The sequence below is a fragment of the Podarcis gaigeae genome, assembly GCF_964106915.1.
Source record: "Podarcis gaigeae genome assembly, chromosome: 6".
Classification (NCBI taxonomy): domain Eukaryota; kingdom Metazoa; phylum Chordata; class Lepidosauria; order Squamata; family Lacertidae; genus Podarcis; species Podarcis gaigeae.
This window is the reverse complement of record NC_139682.1, coordinates 92,652,011-92,673,299: the sequence shown is the minus strand read 5'-3', so window position 1 is coordinate 92,673,299 and position 21,289 is coordinate 92,652,011. Positions and strand designations below refer to the sequence as shown.

At 45.7% G+C, this 21,289-nt stretch overlaps 2 protein-coding genes across 6 annotated transcripts in view; one reads left to right on the top strand and one right to left on the bottom strand.

Moving 5' to 3' along the window:
* The window catches only part of KIAA1614, a gene marked incomplete at its 5' end in the record, with an annotated part of 28,153 nt that extends 23,872 nt beyond the window's left edge, over nucleotides 1-4,281 (top strand). For both annotated transcript variants that reach the window (XM_083743759.1, XM_083743758.1), the window contains one exon: nucleotides 2,247-4,281. In XM_083743759.1, the coding sequence (XP_083599885.1) occupies nucleotides 2,247-2,440 (194 nt within the window). In that variant the 3' untranslated portion in view covers nucleotides 2,441-4,281. The remainder of the gene's footprint in view (nucleotides 1-2,246) is intronic.
* Nucleotides 1-21,289, bottom strand: part of STX6 (syntaxin 6) — a 37,057-nt gene that overhangs the window by 8,058 nt on the left and 7,710 nt on the right. Inside the window, exons 7-8 of one of the 4 annotated variants that reach the window (XM_083743997.1) lie at nucleotides 20,794-20,888; nucleotides 5,279-5,439 (exon numbers count right to left, since the gene is read on the bottom strand). In XM_083743997.1, the coding sequence (XP_083600123.1) occupies nucleotides 5,294-5,439; nucleotides 20,794-20,888 (241 nt within the window). In that variant the 3' untranslated portion in view covers nucleotides 5,279-5,293. Of the gene's footprint in view, nucleotides 1-5,278; nucleotides 5,440-13,977; nucleotides 19,474-20,184; nucleotides 20,406-20,793; nucleotides 20,889-21,289 lie in introns of those variants that run through there. The other 3 variants (XM_083743999.1, XM_083744000.1, XM_083743998.1) reach the window with 3 other exon arrangements.

Below are 21,289 nucleotides of genomic sequence, written 5' to 3'. Positions count from 1 at the left end.
CAGATAACCTACTGCTGAAGCACAGTCCTTCCATCTAAGATTTCCTGCTACTAATTGTGTTTCTCCCATAACTGTGGCCTCTTATTTTCTTTAACGTTGAATTTGTACAAGTGCATTGTAGGCATACCACAGCAAGCCCCATAACAGCCAGAAATCATTTTGATCTCTTAGCAAGCATGGGGCTGGAGCAGTTGCTGAGCTTGCCTGGTTTCTGATGGCCCTCTTTTCAGGAGCATTGCTTGTGAAGCTGTTCCCCGGATGAGAGAGCGTTTCGCAAGCCTCTGTGCCGTAGCACAGATTGGAGGCTGATGCTACGTGCTGACACAAAACCTCAGTGCCCATGTATACTTCTCAAGTGTTTTGGAGTGCAATGGCAGAGGCAATGAGAAAGCACGATATCTTGAAAGATAATGAAAATAAAGCGTATGTTTCCAGACACTTGAGAATTTGGGCTGAGAACAGATTCTTTGTGAAGAAAGAACCGCAGAAATAAGAAACTCAGCACTATTCAAGCTGTCAGATTAGACACGCATCAATAGGAGTCTGACCCTCACAGTTCAGCATTCTTATCAGTGTCATAAGAATTCACTTCTACATTTCCTTGTTCATTACCCAGGTGAGGGGCCACCTTTTAAAGAAATGACACAACCAAAGAAAGTGTTTTCAAGTCCAGCATTCGGATTTAGGGACCCAGTGTTTATTATAGCTATTGCGATAGGGCAGAGCTCAACACACCATGCCAGTTTAGAAGGTCTGCCCCAAGGCACTTCAGAACTAAAGCTTATATAGTTGTTCAAACGCAGCAAACAAAGGGTCATAAAACCTTTTCCCATACGTCAGGAAAGGTTACAGGTCATGAGATAGAAAACACATACTGTGTCTTCCTGCTCTCCACTTCCCCTGCTGTCACCTTGGCGGTGACCAGAAGTGCCTAGGCCTTTTGACCGTTTCAGGTCTCGGATGTCCCACGTTACCCTGGCAACCTAGCCTTCAGTGGGAGGGAAGAGCATCATAAAATCCTCTCCCACTCCTCTTCCTGGGTCTCAGATAGCTTCAGGGATGCTTAATGCATGTGAGTTATAGCATAGATGGGATTTGAGATCTTCTTGCACTACATAAAAAGACGGCCGTAATGCATCAGCAGTCCTTTCCAAAAGCAGGAGCGGGAGGCAGAGGACATGTCAAGGCAGGAGTCTCGCCACCAGCAACTTTCTTCGTTTAAGAATTACTGCTCAGGTTCCACGGTTTCTCATTCCCAATCCATCCTGAGCTGTCTGTGTGGAGAGAGAAGAGGCACACACGAGCAGACATAGCGGAGGCATTACTGAAGGGCATGTAGACACATTCCTGATGAGAGATACAAAGAGAGAGCTCAGTCGAGGAGCTACAACCCCTTGATGCCTGTACGCAGTCCAGTTGGCGCACGGTGCTATAGTGGAAACTTGGAATTGGGGTTTCAGCACCTTGATCCACTGCTGTTGGCATCTCTTATGTGCCGTGATGTGCAGCCAGATGGACACCAGAGTTTAAGGAACCTCCAGATCGGCTGCCGCAATGAAGATTTACTAAAACATTGTGTGCAGAGAATCATTCTTACAAGGGTAGCAGTTCATCTTGCATGTGCATCGATGATCAGGTGTGCACATGTCTCGCCAGGCTGCAGGCAGTCAGAAGAGCAAGAGCAGAAGAACTGGCTATCAGCCCAAGTGAGCCCCAAACAGGTGTGCAGTCAAAGCCAGGCAGGAGTTAAAATCTAAGGGAGGGAGCAAAATCCCCAAGCTCAGGAGCAAGCTCAAAGGTCTCATAGGACTTGGTGAGGCACGATTGCTCATTCGAGTTGGGTAGGCTGGTGCTGCAGTCTAGATGGTACTTTTGAAACCCAGAACTCAGTCTGCCAGTCTTGCCTTGGGAACAGACCACCGATGGCACAGGATCCTATTTGTTGGGGATCTTGGGTTGAGAGATGGCACCTTACATGCCACATGAACAGAAGCAGCTGGCCACTGTGCCTCTTCACTGAGTAGTAACATCTTTCTTAGGAATGTGACATCAAGACTCTTTCATCCCCAAAATCTCTGGCTAAGGGGGACCATTTCATATGCTCAAACCAGGATCCATTGAGACCAAGAAAAGGATGGAGAGGGAGTGATTTCGTTGCTTTGGAACTGAAACCAGGAGACTAGAGCTGCCTGCATAAATAGCACGGGTTGCTTTTTAAAGCTATTTTCATTTTGTTTTCTTGGCAGGCATCTACGTCCAGGAGATGGCAGATGCCAGCACAGCTAAGCTGTATGCTGGACTCCTTGGAGTTGGGGACGAAATCCTGGAGGTGAACGGTGCCAAGGTTGCTGGGCTGGGCCTGGCCCAGATCAATGAACTTCTCTTGTGGGCAGACACCCTTTCGGTTAGAGTGCTGAGGCAGAGGCCCGTCCGGCGGTAGCAAAGAAGCGCAACGCTTTCCCTGCACAGTGCAAATGAGCCTCTCGTGCCTACTGGGCCTGCCTGAGACTTGGAGCAGAGCCCAGCTCAAACCTCCGTACTAATGCCTTTCTGACTTGAATGTGGGCTGTGACACCGCCAGCCCTCGGAATGATGCTGCAATGCAAGCCAGTGCGCGCGCTGAATGTTTAATTTATGCAAAGATATGGGTCTCTCTCTTCCCTCCCCCAGCCGCCCCTCTGCAACCAAGGAACAAGAATTAGTAGGGAGTATTGGGGCCCTGAGCTGCTTTCCTGCATATGCGGGATGAAGTGACAGGCATTGCCTTCTCCTTTGCAAATGCACCCATGTTTCCTCTATAAAGTTTGAAGGGTGCTGGGTTGTCTCAAATTGATACACTGAGCTTAAAAGACCCTAGGAGATGTTTAAGGCACAATTTGACCTTGTTTATGAGTTTTGCTCCACCTCGTCATATTGTGCATTTGTTCAGCGCTTTGAAGAAAAGCGTGGACAAAAATCCTAGAAACTGTAATTTACCCTTCACAGAGCTACAATTCCCAACACTTAACAAGCTACAGGTATTCTTTGGGGAAAGTCATGTGCTTTAAATGTATAGTGTGCACACAGCCAGCCACACTGCCAACAAATATTCACCTCAGCAAGTTTACAGGAGTTGAGAATCCAGTGAATCTGTTTTGGATAGCTATGGAAATGGCATCCCTCTGTGAAATAGCACGTAGCCCTTATAGGAGATTGTAGCTTTCCTGGGCAGACTCCACATCTCCTTCTGTGCTGTTAACAAGCATCTTACACCAAAAATGTAAATCGCATTGAGATCTGTGCATCAGTTGTCCTGTTGGGGAGCTCAGGTTCCCTGTTGAAGAATCTTCACCCGTCCACCTGCCCTTTCAAACTGTAATTTCTAAGTTTCTTTACAGAAAGCATCGTAGAACTTGTTCTTTAAAGGGGCTTGACGTCTTTACCAGAGAGCCCTCAGCACCCGTGCAAAACATCTGGGTTCTTTACAAACAACAGGCTTGAAATCACTTCATGTTGATGGTGTACATGTCCCCAAACTGTGGCAGCAGCAAGAGCTGAGTCCTGCTATCGTGAGCAGCAGCCACACATTTGCAGTCTGGGAAGCAAAAAGGGTGGATGGCCTTGGTTTTCTTCTTACAGGCAGGCCAGAATCAAGGATTTGAGGCCCCTGCAGATTCCAGTGACCTGTATTGTTCTGTACTTGGGGGAATTCTTCCTCAGTAGTCGCTAGGCAGCCCTATCCAACTCTAAAGAAGCTAACCTGGCCCTCATGTTCCTACCCCTTCATTTTCAGCCTACGACAATGTCCTAGCTCTCATGGCATGCTAAACTTGTGTCTGAGCTGTACCATTTCAGTTTGAGGCTAGGGGCTCACTTGATTTAATGCTCTTCCGTACAGAGGAAATTCCTGCCATGTTAGAAAACTAGTGTGCTAATAAAACCTAGCATGCTAGTTTTCTACATGAAGGGAAATTTTTTGTTAAGTTATGTGACGATCCCCGCTTTCATGTCTGAAATGGCACAGCCCAGAGCTGGGTGCACCCTAAGGAGGCAAAGGTCTGAATTTGCTTTCAGGGTGAAGAAAATGTGCCCTCTTGTTGTGTGTGTTGAAACCATTTTGCTTCCCGACTAGCCCCCAACACCAGCTTCACCCCTGAGCCTTGCAGCCAAGAGCTGATTGTGACAGGAGAGGATTCTCTTACGACTGTTGTGAGCGCTCCCATGGGCTGCTCTCGACAGTGCTGGGAAGCCTCTCTACCTTGTTTTACTGCATTTCTCTGATTAAATTATTTTTTGAGAGAACTTGGTGCTCTTGGTCTTCAGTCGCTGATGGAAGAGCGGTTTTGCAAATCGGCACAATCCTTTTTTTATCCTTGCACCCCATCTGTGGGGTAGGCTAGCCATAATGCTGCTTTGCATTTCTTGACCTTTGGGGGTGTGTTTTTTTAAGAAAACAAGCAGCGCTCCAGAAAGAAATGGCACCCACTATGGGAGCTCCAATTGCACATTTCTAATGCCACTAAAGGTTTCTGAAGTAGCTCAGCTCAGCTCAGTGGGAAGAACAGCTGAGTACAGGGAAGCCTGCAGAGCAACTTTTAATCCAGGGTCTCCACCCAGCACCAGTGGCAAGCATCTTTGGAAAAAAGGACTGAAGCCTACAGCAGGTGTGTGTTGCATTGCCGTCTGTTGCACTACGCTGGGCTCATTGGACCTCAGAGCCGCAACGGGCGAGCATGGAGGAGACACGCTGTAAGCCACATGCCATGTTCCGCTGGTGTTTTGTCAGGCTGATGGCCTCTTGATGGCTTCGCTGGAAGCTCCCGCTTGGTGTGCCAGATAATAATAATAATAATAATAATAATAATAATAATAATAATAATATTTATTTATACCCCGCCCATCTGGCTGGGTTTCCCCAGCCACTCTGGGCGGCTTCCAATAAAACACTAAAATACAATAACCTATTAAACATTAAAAGCTTCCCTAAACAGGGCTGCCTTCAGATGTCTTCTAAAAGTTTGGTAGTTGTTGTTCTCTTTGACATCTGGTGGGAGGGCGTTCCACAGGGCGGGTGCCACTACCGAGAAGGCCCTCTGCCTGGTTCCCTGTAACTTGGCTTCTCACAGTGAGGGAACCGCCAGAAGGCCCTCGGCGCTGGAACTCAGTGTCTGGGCTGAATGATGGGGGTGGAGACGCTCCTTCAGGTATACTGGACCGAGGCCGTTTAGGGCTTTAAAGGTCAACACCAACACTTTGAATTGTGCTCAGAAACGTACTGGGAGCCAGTGTAGTTCTTTCAAGATGAACTCTGGGCTTAGCTGTTCAGTACCAACAGATCATTTTGAGCAGGTAAGCCACTGTCAAGAGTCGAAGATTTGCAGTTTATTTCCTGGCTTTTCCTCCGAGGAGCTGACGGTGGCGTTGCATGGTTCTTGTTCCTCCTTCCTTGCAATTGTAACCCTCAACAGACAAATGTCATTAAGTTAAACTGAGAGATATTGGTTGGCCCAAGAGGGAGTGGGATTTGAACCTAAATCTTTCCAGTCATAGATAATCCTCATCGTTGCACTACACCGACTCATAAAAGAGCACCTATAGTTCTTGTGGCACAGTTTTATTAGTGAGCCCACTTAGGGCTCATGCAGCTCTGTGTGAATATGGTTTCTTTGTCCCAGTGCTTTCCCCAGGGCAAAGGGTAAAAAACCCCGCTTGTACACAAAAAGAAGTTTGGACGAGACCCTTAGTCGTGTATTGGAAAACAAATGACTATTCCCACCACTGCAGGCTTTGCTAGGTCTCCCCTTTGTCTGACAAATGGCAATATTGAGCAGTCTTGCCCTTCGACTGAAATGTTAATTGTTCGCTGAAGCAGGCAAGAGATCACCAGATAAGGATGCTGCTGCCAGGTGGACAGCCGGGCTTCCAGAAGCTTCTTTCCTGAAAAAGGACCACGACGGCAGCCCAATATTAACCCCCCGTTTGCCTTTTCCTTAGGTTTTTGCTAACAGATGCTAGAAGCGTTTTGTTTGGCCACAGGGTTCTGTCTTGGGCCCGGTCTTATTCAACATCTTTATCAACGACTTGGATGATGGACTCAAGGGCATCCTGGTCAAATTTGCAGATGACACCAAACTGGGAGGGGTGGCTAACACCCCAGAGGACAGGATCACACTTCAAAACGACCTTGACAGATTAGAGAACTGGGCCAAAACAAACAAGATGAATTTTAACAGGGAGAAATGTAAAGTATTGCACTTGGGCAAAAAAAATGAGAGGCACAAATACAAGATGGGTGACACCTGGCTTGAGAGCAGTACATGTGAAAAGGATCTAGGAGTCTTGGTTGACCACAAACTTGACATGAGCCAACAGTGTGACGCGGCAGCTAAAAAAGCCAATGCAATTCTGGGCTGCATCAATAGGAGTATAGCATCTAGATCAAGGGAAGTAATAGTGCCACTGTATTCTGCTCTGGTCAGACCTCACCTGGAGTACTGTGTCCAGTTCTGGGCACCACAGTTCAAGAAGGACACTGACAAACTGGAACGTGTCCAGAGGAGGGCAACCCAAATGGTCAAAGGCCTGGAAATGATGCCTTATGAGGAACGGCTAAGGGAGCTGGGCATGTTTAGCCTGGAGAAGAGGAGGTTAAGGGGTGATATGATAGCCATGTTCAAATATATAAAAGGATGTCACATAGAGGAGGGAGAAAGGTTGTTTTCTGCTGCTCCAGAGAAGCGGACACGGAGCAATGGATCCAAACTACAAGAAAGAAGATTCCACCTAAACATTAGGAAGAACTTCCTGACAGTAAGAGCTGTTCGACAGTGGAATTTGCTGCCAAGGAGTGTGGTGGAGTCTCCTTCTTTGGAGGTCTTTAAGCAGAGGCTTGACAACCATATGTCAGGAGTGCTCTGATGGTGTTTCCTGCTTGGCAGGGGGTTGGACTCGATGGCCCTTGTGGTCTCTTCCAACTCTATGATTCTATGATTCTATGGATGTTTTGGGTTACGATCTGAAGCCCTGGCAGAGTGCTGTCTCACTACAGATCACACAGATGCACAGGTGCTATTCATTCAGTCATTTAATTTATGAATCACTTCCCATGCGGCACCCTGAAGCAATTTGCAATAGTAACACTAATAATATTAATATTATTATTATTTATTTTAGGGTTGCCATATTTTGAAGAGCAAAAAAGAGGCCGCTATGACGACTCTCATTTTAAATACCCCTACTATATGTATAGGGACGCAGGTGGCGCTATGGGTTAAACTACGTAGCCTAGGGCTTGCCAATTGGAAGGTCGGTGGTTCGAATCCCCATGACGGGGTGAGCTCCTGTTGCTCAGTCCCAGCTCTTGCCAACCTAGCAGTTTGAAAGCACCTCAAAGTGCAAGTACATAAATAGGTACTGCTCCAGCGGGAAGGTAAACGGTGTTTCCATGCACTGCTCTGGTTCACCAGAAGTGGCTTAGTCATGCTGGCCACATGACCCGGAAGCTGTACGCCGGCTCCCTCAGCCAGTAAAGTAAGATGAGTGCTGCAACTGCAGAGTCGTTCGCGACTGGACCTAACGGTCGGGGTCGCTTCTATATGTATGCTATAGAAGCTGTGATATATTGCTGAGGGGAGCAGGAGAAGAGAAGAGAAGAGAAGAGAAGAGAAGAGAAGAGAAGAGAAGAGAAGAGAAGAGGAAAGCAATTCTACAGCCGCCAGTTATGTCCATGTCTCATCCAGAAAGTATAGCCAGAGACATTTTGGCAAATTTTAAAAATCCACCTGGACAGAAAATTTCCCCTTGAAAAAGAGTACGTGTCCTGGAAAAGGAGGACACATGGCAACCCTAGTTATATGCTGCCCATCTAACTGAGTTGCCCCAGCCACTCTGGGTGGCTCCCTACAAAATATTAAAAACACAATAAAACATCAACCATTGAAAACTTCCCTGAACAAATGTAAGCAGTTAAAACAATGGCATATAGGAAAACAATTTTTGGAAAACTACCCGTTGCATTGCAGTGATTCTTGCAAGAGTCCCACCCAAATCCAAGAAATGATTTGGCTCCTAATTCTTAGGTCTGAAAGGGACTTGACCTGAGAACCAAGATTGTGTTCCAGTGACTCTTTAGTCCAGGGGTCAGCAAACTTTTTCAGCAGGGGGCCAGTCCACTGTCCCTCAGACCTTGTGGGGGGCCGCACTGTATTTTTTTTTTGGGGGGGGGAGATGAATGAATTCCTATGCCCCACAAATAACCCAGAGATGCATTTTAATAAAAGGACACATTCTACTCATGTAAAAACACGCTGATTCCCCGACCGTCCGCGGGCTGGATTTTGAAGGCGATTGGGCCGGATCCAGCCCCCGGGCCTTAGTTTGCCTACCCATGCTTTAGTCAATGGATTCCCTGCCTGGACCCAGCAAGGCTCCTGGGAGTTGCACCTCCTACTTCTGCAAAGCATTCCTATGCCAAAGGTACCCCAAAGCCAGCTGCTTTTCTCTGGAGCCAGCAGGGCCTTAAATTACTTATGGCAAGGCGGGGGGAGAGAAAAGGATTCACCCACACTGGAACCCAGGGGTGAAACTAGGCTTTATTTCATGTAGGTCAAAGACCCAGTCCGACACACACACACCCAATGCACATTTGTGCACACACAGCCTCAATGGCACCCCTCTGGAGGCTTTGCCCAGGGGCAAACAACCTTGGCTAGCCACCCCCACCCCCCGTTACAGCACTGCTGGAACCAAACCTTACACTGAGACTCTCTCCTATGGCAAATCACCCTCTGTAAATTATCTCTCATGCGCACACGCAATCCAGTGCACATGTGCATCCTTTAGAGCACATGGCGCTTTATTGCTATCAGCAGATTCAAGGGTGAGCACTTGACAGCTGAGGAGCAGATTTTGGCGAGTATGATCGTTTCGGCCGCAACTATGATTTAAAATGGAGCACAAGAGAATTTGGGCATTGTGCAAGGTGCTGCTGAAATTTGAGGCCCCAGTGGCCTCTACTTAGTTGCAAAAGCAACCAAGCAAATAGTGTCTAGGCAAAGAGGACATCACTGTTCATTTCTAAATGAGATGACCCATGGTTGTTCATTCTTCCTCTGCCGGTGGGTTATAATGACTGCCAGTCTTGCTGCCTTTCCAACATGGATGGAGGCTGTCCTTTGATTGGGAGCCAAATGGGCTGATTATCAGAGGCCTTTAAGATGTCTTTGGATATATTTTTGTACTAACGATGTAAGGGTGAGCTACGAGCTTGCACCCGCCCCAACACCTACCCTCAAGATGCCCATTCTGCTGTTTCTGCATGGTCTGGGCATGCATGATTCGAAGCAGTGACACATGCAGAGAGACAGTGGGCAGCTCCTTCCCAAAATCAGTGAATCATTCTCAGAAATTCAGCAGGCCACCTCTTTTGGGATGGGCGTTTGGAAGCTTTATAATTTTTTTGCAGCACACTAGCAACAGCGTTTGAGAACTGCTACATGTGATTGGTTCTTTCCAAATGGGTCTGGACTCGCTTAATGGACAATTTCCACTTGCTTTGGCAGCCATGCGTGGTCTCCGTGTCAGAGTAAGCTCAAATTTTTCTCAGCGTTTGCAGTGTTTTACAGCTGCACGACATATATGCTCTTTTTTTTTAATAAAATATTTATTAAAGATTTTCTTAATACAATAAAGAAGAAAAAACAAAATAACAACAAAAAAGAAAAAACACATCTTATAATAGCCATATTTTCTTCACTTTTTTTGGACTTCCTCACATCTCTCGTTCCTGGTTTATAAAACTTTAACCAGCAATTTATCACCCTGTTTCAATTCTTATTTTATAATTCTCCAATATTGTGTCCCTAATTTTAGATACTTTTATCCAGACCTTAAAAAACTTAATTTTGACATAATATTTATCCAAAATTTATCTTTTCTTAAATTTCACTTGTCATCATATTCCTTTCAACTAGCTTAGTGGTGCCATGTTATTTACAATCTTGCATCTTTCTTAACACTCATACAATTTGCAATGTTTTTGTAAATAGTCCTTAAATTTCTTCCAGTCCTCTTCCACTGCTTCCTCTCCCAGGTCTCGGATTCTGCCAGTCATTTCTGCTAATTCCATATAGTCTATCAGTTGCATCTGCCATTCTTCCAGTGTGGGCAAATCTTGGGTTTTCCAATACTTGGCGACAAGTATCCTTGCTGCTGTTGTTGCATACATAAAGAATGTTCGGTCCTTCTTTAACACCCTCTGGCCAACAATGCCCAAAAGAAAGGCCTCTGGTTTCTTAGGGAAGGTATACTTAAATACCTTTTTCAACTCATTATATATCATTTCCCAGAAAGCCTTAACTCTAGGGCATGTCCACCAGAGGTGAAAGAACGTTCCCTCAGTTTCTTTACATTTCCAACATTTATTGTCCGACAGATGATATATTTTTGCAAGCTTGACTGGAGTCATGTACCACCTATATATCATTTTCATAATATTTTCTTTCAAGGCATTACATGCCGTGAACTTCAGACCGGTGGTCCATAACCTTTCCCAGTCAGCAAACATGATATTATACCCAATGTCCTGTGCCCATTTTATCATAGCTGATTTGACTGTTTCATCTTGTGTATTCCATTTTAACAGCAAGTTATACATTCCTGAAAGTACCTTAGTCTTAGGTTCTAACAATTCTGTTTCCAACTTCGATTTTTCCACCTGAAATCCTATCTTTTTGTCCAACTTAAAAACCTCTTTAATCTGAGCATAATGTAACCAATCTCGCACTTTATCTTTTAACTTCTCCAAACTCTGCAGCCTCCAATTATCTCCATCTTTTTCTAATATTTCCCAATATTTCGGCCATTTGGCCTCCATATTGAGTCTTTTCCAAGCCTTAGTTTCCATTGGTGATAACCACCTTGGGGTCTTGTTTTCCAATAAGTCTTTATATTTTGTCCAGACATTAAACAGTGCTTTTCTGACAAGATGGTTCTTGAAAGCCTTATGACTTTTAACCTTGTCATACCACAAATATGCATGCCATCCATAAGCATTGTTAAAACCTTCCAGATCCAAAACATCAGTGTTTTCAAGAAGCAGCCAATCTTTCAACCAGCAAAAAGCTGCTGATTCATAATACAGCCTTAAGTCTGGCAGGGCAAAGCCCCCTCTTTCTTTAGCATCAGTTAATATCTTAAACTTAATTCTGGGCTTTTTGCCCTGCCAGACAAATTTGGAAATATCTCTTTGCCACCTCCCAAAACACTCCACTTTATCCACAATCTGTAAAGTTTGGAACAAAAACAGCATTTTTGGCAATACATTCATCTTTATAGCAGCAATTCGGCCCGACAAGGAAAGTTTCAATCTTGACCACCCTTCTAGATCCCTTTTAATTTCTGACCAACACTTTTCATAATTATCCTTAAATAAGCTCAGATTCTTGGCTGTTATGTTTACCCCTAGGTATCTTACTTTTTTAACCACATTTAACTCTGTCTCTTTCTGAAACCTTTCTGATTCTGAAGATGTCAATTTTCCCCCCAATACTTTAGTTTTTTGCTTGTTTAGTTTAAATCCCGCCACCCGACCAAACTCATGAATCAGTTGTACTAGATTCTGGGTCCTGTAGGGTCAAAACCAGGTCATCTGCAAAAGCTTTAAGTTTATACTGTTTCGCTCCGACCTGAATTCCTTCAACCAACCAGTCCCCTCTCATCATATTCAAGAGCACCTCCAGGACCGAAATGAATAACAAAGGAGAGATAGGGCAACCTTGTCGTGTTCCTTTTTCAATATGCTAAGAAGGAAAATTGCTGCAGCCCCAATAAGCTTGTGAAAGTCCCTTCCTTTGGTATCTTTCAGCCCACAATGTATGCCTATAGTGGCAATGGGCAAGTCCTTTTAAAAGAAAATTTTTTCAAGTGCTCTGCTACGACTGCCCCCCCCCCCCGTTTTGTGTGCCAAGAGACTGTGTGTGTGCGTTTTTTAAAGCGGAGATAAACAGAACTGCCAGCATCCAAGAGAACGAAGAGTGAACAGTGGCTCTGAGTAACTTGCCCCTAGATCTGTGACAATATAAAGAAAGGGAAGGAGCCCTATACACCACCTCAGGCTCCTGAAAGGAAAGGTGGGATACAGACTTGTAAATAAATGAAATAAAAAAATAAGTTCTGGGCAGAGGATGACACTGTCATTTGGGATGAGCTTTTGCTAGCGAGACAAAAGGCTGCAAGAGATTTCTGTCCGTTTGCCCTGCCACCAGGGCGGGCGAGGGGATCAGGGCTGCTGCTCCCCCAGCAGCAAGAGGCCCCCTGAGTCCTCCCCACCGCCCTGCCCCACTGCCCTATTTCCCACAGCGCATCACATGGCTGGCCCCCCACCAGAGGTGCTGCTCCCTCTTTCCTGGAAGGCTTCCTGCTTTTGCTGGCTTTTTCCACAGCCAGCCAGGGCTTGACAGCAGGGAAGGAAGGAGGGAGGGGAGCCTTGCTCCAATTGCCCACGGCTTCCATTGACACACAGCAGAGATCAGGAGGGCGCAGGAGCAAACAAGGCTCTGTGCCAAACATTTCTGGGCTGGCAGCCAAGCCAAGAAGCCACCTGCCCGGTTCCAGCTTTGCCTCGGCTCTTCCAGCTGCCTCTCACTGCCCCCCCCTTCTTTCCAGGGCTGCTCCTGCTCCCTGGATGAGTAACTTCAGCTTTTTTGTTCTCAGTTTGCCTTCAGAAGCGCATATTCCAATGCTAATGACTCCAGGGTGTCTGGACAGATTGCCTGGCTGGCTGTTCCCTGAAGAGGAGGAGGAGGAGGAGGAGGAGGAGGAGGGAAGAGCTCTCGGCTTCTTGTGGCGCTTTTCTTCGGAGGAAGGAGCCTGTGAACTAGAACAAAACGGCCTCCCACTCCTCTTCGGCCTCCCACTCCTCTTCGTTTGAATGGCATCTTGCTTTTGTCTCCTGCCGCCCTGGAGAGCGGGTGGCTGTTTGCAACCGCCCTCTGAGGAAATTCTGGGGGATGCGAGGACAGGGCTGCCCCTCTTTCAGTTGTCCCTGAAGGGTGGGAAGGTTTGAGAGGCTGCCTCTTGGGTATATCCTTCCCTCTGATAGTGAACTCAGGTGGTTGAGGGCAAACAGGGATGGAGTCCAAAGGGGAGCCCAAGAAGGGAAAGCACAGGTGAGCACCGAGGTCTGCAGGAGTGTCACTTGGAAATAAAAATGGGGAATGTGGGCGGGATTGGGAAAGATTCCCTGGATTATGGAATTATAGAATTTTAGAGTTTGAAGGACCACTGGGGTCATCTAGTCCAGCCCACTGCAATGCAGGAATTTTTTGCCAACAGGGCTCGAGCCCATAACCCTGAGATTAAGTCTCATGCGCTACCAGCTAAGCTATCCCAGATCATAGGCGCCATTTCCTAGGGGCTGAACTCCCTTCAGCAGCAGCAGCACCCCAAATATTTACTCACAGCTTCTTCTCTCCAGCGGTAGTTCCAGCTCATTGGTCAACCAGACTAGCCCTGCCTTACTCAAGAGACTTGGTTGTTATTCCGATAGAGAGGCATACGTTTCTGTAGGTCAATTGCAGCTCTGTGGGTACTGTGTCCTTGGGTTCACTTCTAATGCATGCAGGGGAGGCAAATGGAAGGTGTCCTTAGGGGGCAAAGGTAACTACAAAAGCTGGTGGCTTCAAAATGACACGGGAAGGTGAATGCTGAAATGTACTACCCGCAAATGTCTGGATGTGAATCCTTCTGCCAAGCCATGGATGCTTTAGTTGAGATTCCTGCATTGCAGAGAGTTGGACGAGATGTCTTTGAGGGTCCCTTCCAACTCTATAATTCTATGCTTCCGTGAGTCTATGAAGCATGGGTATCAACAGAGCCAGTATGAATGTTTGACATCTGCCCTGTTAAGTGCTTAGACTTGAGACAAAATGAATTTAAAAAATAAATCTCAACAACTTTAAAACTGCCACCAGCTGAAACACAATTGAAAGTCTACAGGTGGTAAGTCAATCATCTTCTTTTAATACTGCGGCAAGATCTTTTAGATATACATATATATACAAACACACATATCACATGATTCCAACAGCAAGAACAGGAAACAGCAGGCGACGACATTTCAGGATTGCACTATTTAATTTAGCTGTAACTGCTAAACTCAGTCCCCCTGCCTGGATGTTTTCACCTGAGAATTTATACTACGGTCCTGTTATTATCTTGCCACCCACAGGTTTTCCTCACTAGAAATGTTGGCCACAGATTATCTTCACAGTGCATTTTAAAGGTTATCTGCAAATGTTTTTCCGTGTTTGAATTCCCTGCTAACCAATTTCAGAACCCGATACCCAAGCAATGCAGACAGGCAATCGTCAAAGATTATTTCTTTATATAGCACCATCTTTGGTGCCGAGAGCCCACCTTCAAACAGAAGAGACACACACATTCTTTTTTTATTTGTATCTTGCTGCAAGCAAAATGGCTGTTTCGCCCCCACCCCCTTTGTGGTTGGTTTATCCCTTTTATAGCAGGCCCAAAGTAAGTTATTCAGTCCGAGTGGTAACAAAAGCTAGGTGCAAAAGCACATCTGTAAGCACCATGCCCAATTAAATTTTCTACAGAATGGTTAAATGGAATGGTGCATGAATGCCCAAATACTCTACTCCCAGAAAACCTGCACAGGAAATAGATTAAAACACCACTTCTTAAAAACGTATAAATAGTGGAACTCCCTTCTTTAGAGAGAAAAAGGAAGATTCAAGCCCGCAACGCTAGGTAAGGCGGGTGGGGAGGAAGAAGAGTTCCTTTCTTTACAGCTTCCAAACTCTGGAAGGCAGGAGTCTGGCCAAGACTATGGCTTACTTGAGGGCACCTCCAGGCTGAGGGCAAGTTCTGCACTGGAGACTTCCCAATTTGCTGCTCACGCTGTTGGCCATGGTAACACCAGCTCCTGGGGAAATTTTGGAAGGCGCTAAAGCTGCACCTGCCATACTTCCTCCTTTAGATGACCTCTGAAAATACACAAAGCCTTTCCTCCATTGCAGCTCGTCGTCATCCTAAATGGCACACGCTCCTTTAGTCTGTGCTGTCTTGCCTTTCAAGTGCCATTCCCATGTAGGTGGAGCTGCACCCAGAGCCTGGCAGAGGGACAGAATTCTCCTTTCCTCTCCTCCCTATACCCGCCCCACCCATAACTGACTTCTGGTCTGTTTCCATTGACCAGTATAGGCTGAGCTCTGCTCTCCTCCCCCCCCGCCCCATTTTTCAAGGCCTTGATAAAGTGATTAACAAAAAACAGCCGATGGGAAAATAGCAATTTGACTTAAGCAGCATTCAACATGTTTCACCACGAAACAATGTGAGTGTTCTCCAGTATGGCTGTGAACATGTTTGCTCTGCAGCTATCAGGGAGGTGAGCCAAAGGAACCAACCCCCCCCACCCCAAAATAAGTAGCAGCTGCTGCCCATTTGTAGTTTGCATATAGGGCTATGGCTGCTGGAGTGCCTGGATACATCTAAAATAAGTGAACAATGGAGCAGTGTTTTGGATGAGTAAAGATGACAGCGTCAGAAAAAGGGGGGGAGGGACACCAAGGAGGCAGCTGTCTGTCCACTGATGGCTTGTTGTCACACGCAGCCCGCTGGCTGTGCCCAAGCATGTCAGCAAAATCTGAGCGACTGAGTTGCTCGAACCACCTGGAATGTACCTGCTTGATAGGAACCAAGGCTTCAGGCGTTTCCAAACTGTGAAGAGCAGAGGAGTGCTTTTCCTGAACTAATCTTAAAACAATGAAAGGACATCTCTGCAGTGTCATAGTGAGCCAATCGCCCCCAGGGCAGACAAAGGGGAGCCTGGTAGGCAGCAGGCAGGTCCAGAGGTTACAAGATCCTGACATTTTAAAATTCTCTCTCGGAAGCCCAGTAACTCTTCTCCCTGGTCACACCTGCGTGGCTCAGTGCACAATTTGGACAATCAATGTCTCCCCTTCTAAAGCATTCTCAGTTCAATTATCTGACAGGCTTAATTCCATTAGGAACTGTTATATGTTCTCAATAAGGCACATACAAAATTGAGCAGAAAATTAAAAATAGCAGCTTCATGTGGAAGGGTTGGGTGGGTCAGTACTCTCTTGTCATCTTTTAGAGTGGATGATCAACTTCTTGTACTCACGGTGCTGGAAACACCTGAAACGGTGAAACTTTTTCCTTCCTCGTGCTAGTGAGAAGAGGCACTGTTTTGTTTCTGAAAGCAATTTCCAAAAGACTTCTAACCTCATGTCTAAAATTAGTTGTTTCATGGAATGTAGTCCAAAACAAAAGCTTTGCTTGTTCTGAAGAGGCAGCCACACCAGGGTTGTCCACATATACAAAAGCCCCCTTTGTTAAAGCCGTACTGAGGAGTCAGCCATTGAAAGGGGTGCATTCAGAGCTGCAGACTTTTGTTAGTTCAATACTTCGCCTCTTTGGTGAATATATATATAGCTCAGGGAGCATTGCAGTATTAACGCTCTTATAAAAAAGGTGGCGTATAGGCAGTCCATTCAAAAGTTAAGAGCTTAAACTTAAAAGCTGTTTGTCGTAGAGTGTGGAAATATGTGAACGAGCCACAACTCTCATTCCTGAACCAGCTTTTTATCTGAAGGCTTAAACTGATATCTCCAGCTGTTAAGTAAATGGTAGCTTTGTGTTTTAGTGCCAAGAGAACTGTCAAGCTTTCAACCATTTCTGTTTATGGGTAAAATAAATAAAAGTAGGTTTTCTGCACCATGAGCACAACTGGGAGTAAGGTGCCTGATCTCACCCTCATGGATGGAAAGGCTTGCTTATGAACTTTCTACCTTCAGGTAACCCCTCCGGGAGGGGCTGGAGCTCAACAGTTGAGCAGGCGCTTTGCATGCAGAAGGTCCCAGATTCAGTCTCTAAGAAGGGCAGCGAAAGGCCTTTCTCTGAAATACTGGGAAGCTGCTACCAGTGTGGTGTAGTGGTTCAGAGCGGTGGACTCGTAATCTGGTGAAATGGGTTCGATTCCCTGCTCCTCCACATGCAGCTGCTGGGTGACCTTGGGCCAGTCACACTTCTCTGAAGTCTCTCACCCCCACTCACCTCACAGAGTGTTTGTTGTGGGGGAGGAAGGGAAAAGGAGATTGTTAGCCGCTTTGAGACTCCTTCGGGTAGTGATAAAGCGGGATATCAAATCCAAACTCTTCTCTTCTTCTTCAGTCAGTGTTTTTATTACTGAGCCAGGTAGCCCAATGATCTGACCAAGGCAGCTTGCTGTGTTCCTATAGACCCCTCCACATCTCCCAGGGAACCCCAGCACTTTGCAGAAGCTTCTAGGGCATGGGCTCAGGGCCCATGGGGTATCAGCTAGGCCTGCTCAACTTCCCTGCTGCTGGCATGAACTAGAAAAAGGCCCGAGCTCACTGCCGCTGCTCTGCTCTGGCTGTGCATTGCAGGGGATGGACGGACCTGGTAGTGCTTCATTTAAGCTTGTCATCTGTTAATGATATTTTCCTGGAACAACACCCATAGACTCTCAAGGAGCTTGCCTCTGCTTATCCATCCAGTGGAGGAAATGTGGCTGTTTCAGCCACAGTTTCTCTCCAGGGGAGTGTAAACTCCGCTCACCAGAGGTTACTATTTCTGCTTCTCCTTTTATGCGATCACTCTTCTGGTGGACAGGCAGCGCGCTGTTTGGCTTTGCTGAGGTTTGACTCCTTCAACTTCTGATTCCCTCCCTAAATGTGTAAACAAGTCAGAACACAAGGGAGTTCAGGGGTTCAGAGTCCAGGGGAAAAGGCTCAGAGCATGGAGGTATTTGGGGGGAGAAGAATTGGGGCAGAAACTGCAGCTGCCTGGCTCCTTCACATGCCTGTCAACCAGCAGCTTCAGGAAGATATGAAAGGGGGGGGGGCTAAACTGATCCCAGCTGTGCAAGCAGACTACACCCAGCAGGACATGGGGGGATCAAGGTTTCCGTCTTGAGAGTGAAGCATGAGGGGGATGGAAACCCCCCCCCTCAAAATCTGGTACAATCATTGGGGAAACTATCGTCCAGTTTCCAGACATCCCCCATAAAAAGTCAGTTTAGCAAAGACATCATCATTGAAATTATTCACACATCAAAAGGTTTAAAAAAGAAAAAAGATGGAAGAAGGAAAGAAATGCGTAACAGGACAGAATGAAGCCCTAACCGAGCAGAACCCATTTTTCTTCTCCTTTAACTGTTATTTAAATGTTAGATCTGCCAGTCAGTCGTTAGAGGCAGCTGTTAATAAAAAGCAGCAGAAACAAAAAGGAGCAGAACCCCTCCTGGTAAGTTGCTATTTTCAGAAGGCTTACTTTCAAAGCCAAAACTATTTCTCTCATGCAAAAAAAAAAAAAAAAAGGCAAGATTTTAGCTACAGTACGCTTTAAAGCGTTTCCACTTTGCAGTGCACTAAAATTGAGTTTAAAGCTCTCAAAATTGGGAGTCGAGCTCTAGCTGCCTGGGGGTCAGACCCTGCAGTCTGGTTTCAGTTCAAACTCCAACAGTAGGTTTGCTCAAGATTCATACTAACTTGCTAGAGCCAAGTCTGCCTCACTGAATGAAATGCAGAAATCAGCATGACCAACCCAGATTAGAGCAACAGGACTAGCAATGGCCCTGCTTTCAATATGTGCCAAGATTAATCTTAGGTTTATTTTCAACATTCAGGGCCCACCGTTTTCGCACACACGTGTATCTGCCTTGCATGATTTTTTTTGTTTTAAAGGCTCAGGTGTGTACTTTTTTTTGTAATTCAGCATTTCAACAGTGTAGCACACAGCTCTTTACACGTGGCAGTTAACTGTGAACTCCTGTTCCAGGGGAGAAATGGAAAATGCCTGTAGTGTGAATTTAGTCCCTGCATTTACTGCCCCTTTTCTCCTACTGAGGACCCACACTTATTTGCAGGGCAGTGCTGTGTAGCTGGCCCGTGAAGGAATGCTTTCCTGCAAGACATGTCTCTCTGTGAGTGCACATGCCGGTTTAACATTGCCAAGAATTCTGTTTGGACAAGCGGAAGAAAGGAGTCTGGAGTGCTTCCTGGAAAAGGTTCATACCTGCGACAAGATGGAGATGGGGCCAGATATTGGTTTCTTCCAGGCAGAACCACCTCTCTTACAGAGGGGTACAGAAAAATAGCAATGTCCCAAACCCAAAAGCTTCGCTTCCAGTGACAGCAGAGTTTGGGCATTTGTTAGTCTTCCATTTTTGCACCTCAAGAAAGTTGATGAGGATAGGCAGAAGAACCATGAGAGAGCAAGTGATTCATGTCACCATTGTTCCATTCACAGAAGAGCATCCTTTTTCTATGATGGGAATTCTCTCTGGGCAGAAAGAGTTATCTGATTATTTCATCAAGAAGGAAGCTAGGAAAAGTATCGGCGTGCCAGTCCATCACAGCACAAAAAACAGAATAAGCACCACCAGCAGGATAGCAAAGAGAATGATAATTGCGCACCACTGTCGCCGATCTGCAATAGAACACATACGGATTAGTTCTCTGCTGCCATGAAAGAAGCTTTCCATGTGCTACAGTGCTAGGAGCCTAACTGAGGCGAGAAAAGCCATCAGCAAGAGAAGACATGGTGTTGTTATAGGCCTTTTTAAAGAAACAGCTGTATTTGGAACAGTTCAATCAGATGTCAGGAGAATTCGTGTTAGAAACGATAGGCTCCTTGGTATGCAAACTCCCTGATTCACAATGCATTCCCTCCTTCTCTCTGGTGCTGGTCCATAATCCCTTTCCAAGACTAAGATCCCAGAAGGGCCTGGCATATGGCAGCTGAGCTGCTGCTCATAGTATCCCTCAACAAGAGGAACAAATAGAGAATCTTGGAAACGTTTGCAGTAAGAATTTCAAGAGGCTGTGTTCATATTGTGCCTACAGGTGCAGCTGGAAAAGCAATGCCCCAAAGTAAATGCTTCCACATAAACAGAGCTGCATCTAGTTTCTAAAACTTGCAGCAGGAAAAGCAGGACACAATTTAAATCCATATTCTGGGAATCAGGCAGCAGCTGGAAACCTCAAACCATTCAAATATCTCTGAAGTTTACTTATTGAACACTGATATTTTAGAATGTAAAATGCTATTTTATTTATTGATTTGTTTTACCTTGTGGGCTTATAGCCGAATAAAGTATTATCTATCTATCTACTTATTGAATATGCAACAACTGTAAAACACACAAAATAGAAATGATATAAAGGATTGTGAAGCTCCTTAGCGGTAGACACACAAGTCAAACTACCTGAGCACAGGTTTCTTTTTTTCTGTTTTTTTCAAGCACAGGTTTCTAAAGCCTTTTCTCTTCAGTCTCCAGCTAAAGACACTCAGGGATAGTGAACAGTTGGCATTTCACAAGATTGTGAATGAAGAGTATGTCTATCATGTTGCATGCGTCCCTGGAAACAAACAATTACGCTGCATCATATACACTAAAATGGATTTGATATAGCACCTGCTTTCTTCTAAATGCAGTGCTATGCTGCTGTTTTTAATGTATTTTTAATCTTTTGTTGGAAGCCGCCCAGATGATAATGATGATGATGATGATGATGATGTTTCCAGAGTAGCTCAGGCCTATACCAGCTGCCTTAGAATTCCAACCATTACAGGTCTGGGACAAATAGTCTGCTTGGATGGCACCAGCAGAAGAAACAAGGTCTGGCACCTACCTGTATCAGCTTAAAATGATTCTTGCTCATGAGTGGTGATGTCCTAGTTGAGCTCCCTGCAATAACAGATGACTTAACATTTTAACATCACCCACTTCCACTCCAGGCTACTTACCACTGGTCATATGGGACACTTTTGCAAGTTTCTTCATAACGTTATCTAGTCGTGTCTGAGTGCTGTCCAGCTCATGAGAAAAGTCATCCAACATGCTAGAACCACAAGAAGAGAGGATACGTCAGACTAAGCTTTTAACTTAGTGTAGGAGAAGAGTTTGTTGCAAAAATCTGGCAACTACATGGGGAAATAGTTATGAGGTGGGAGCCACCAAGGTTTTTTGTTTTGCTTTGTCTTTAACTGAGTTGCAGAAAACCCAAACCTGGGACCGAAGTAACTGGAGGAATGCCCATTCCCAACCTGCCCATGCTCCAGTATCTTCTGCTGAGGCTCCACATGCCTCCTCCCCAAACATAGTTGAGTCTCTCTCACTGTTCATTCTACACTTCACTATTATAATCAAAAGCTGAGGTTAAAGGTGAAACACGAGCCAAGGTGACATTGCCTTCCAAGATTTAGCATATAATACTGCAAGTCGAACAGAAGAAATATATCT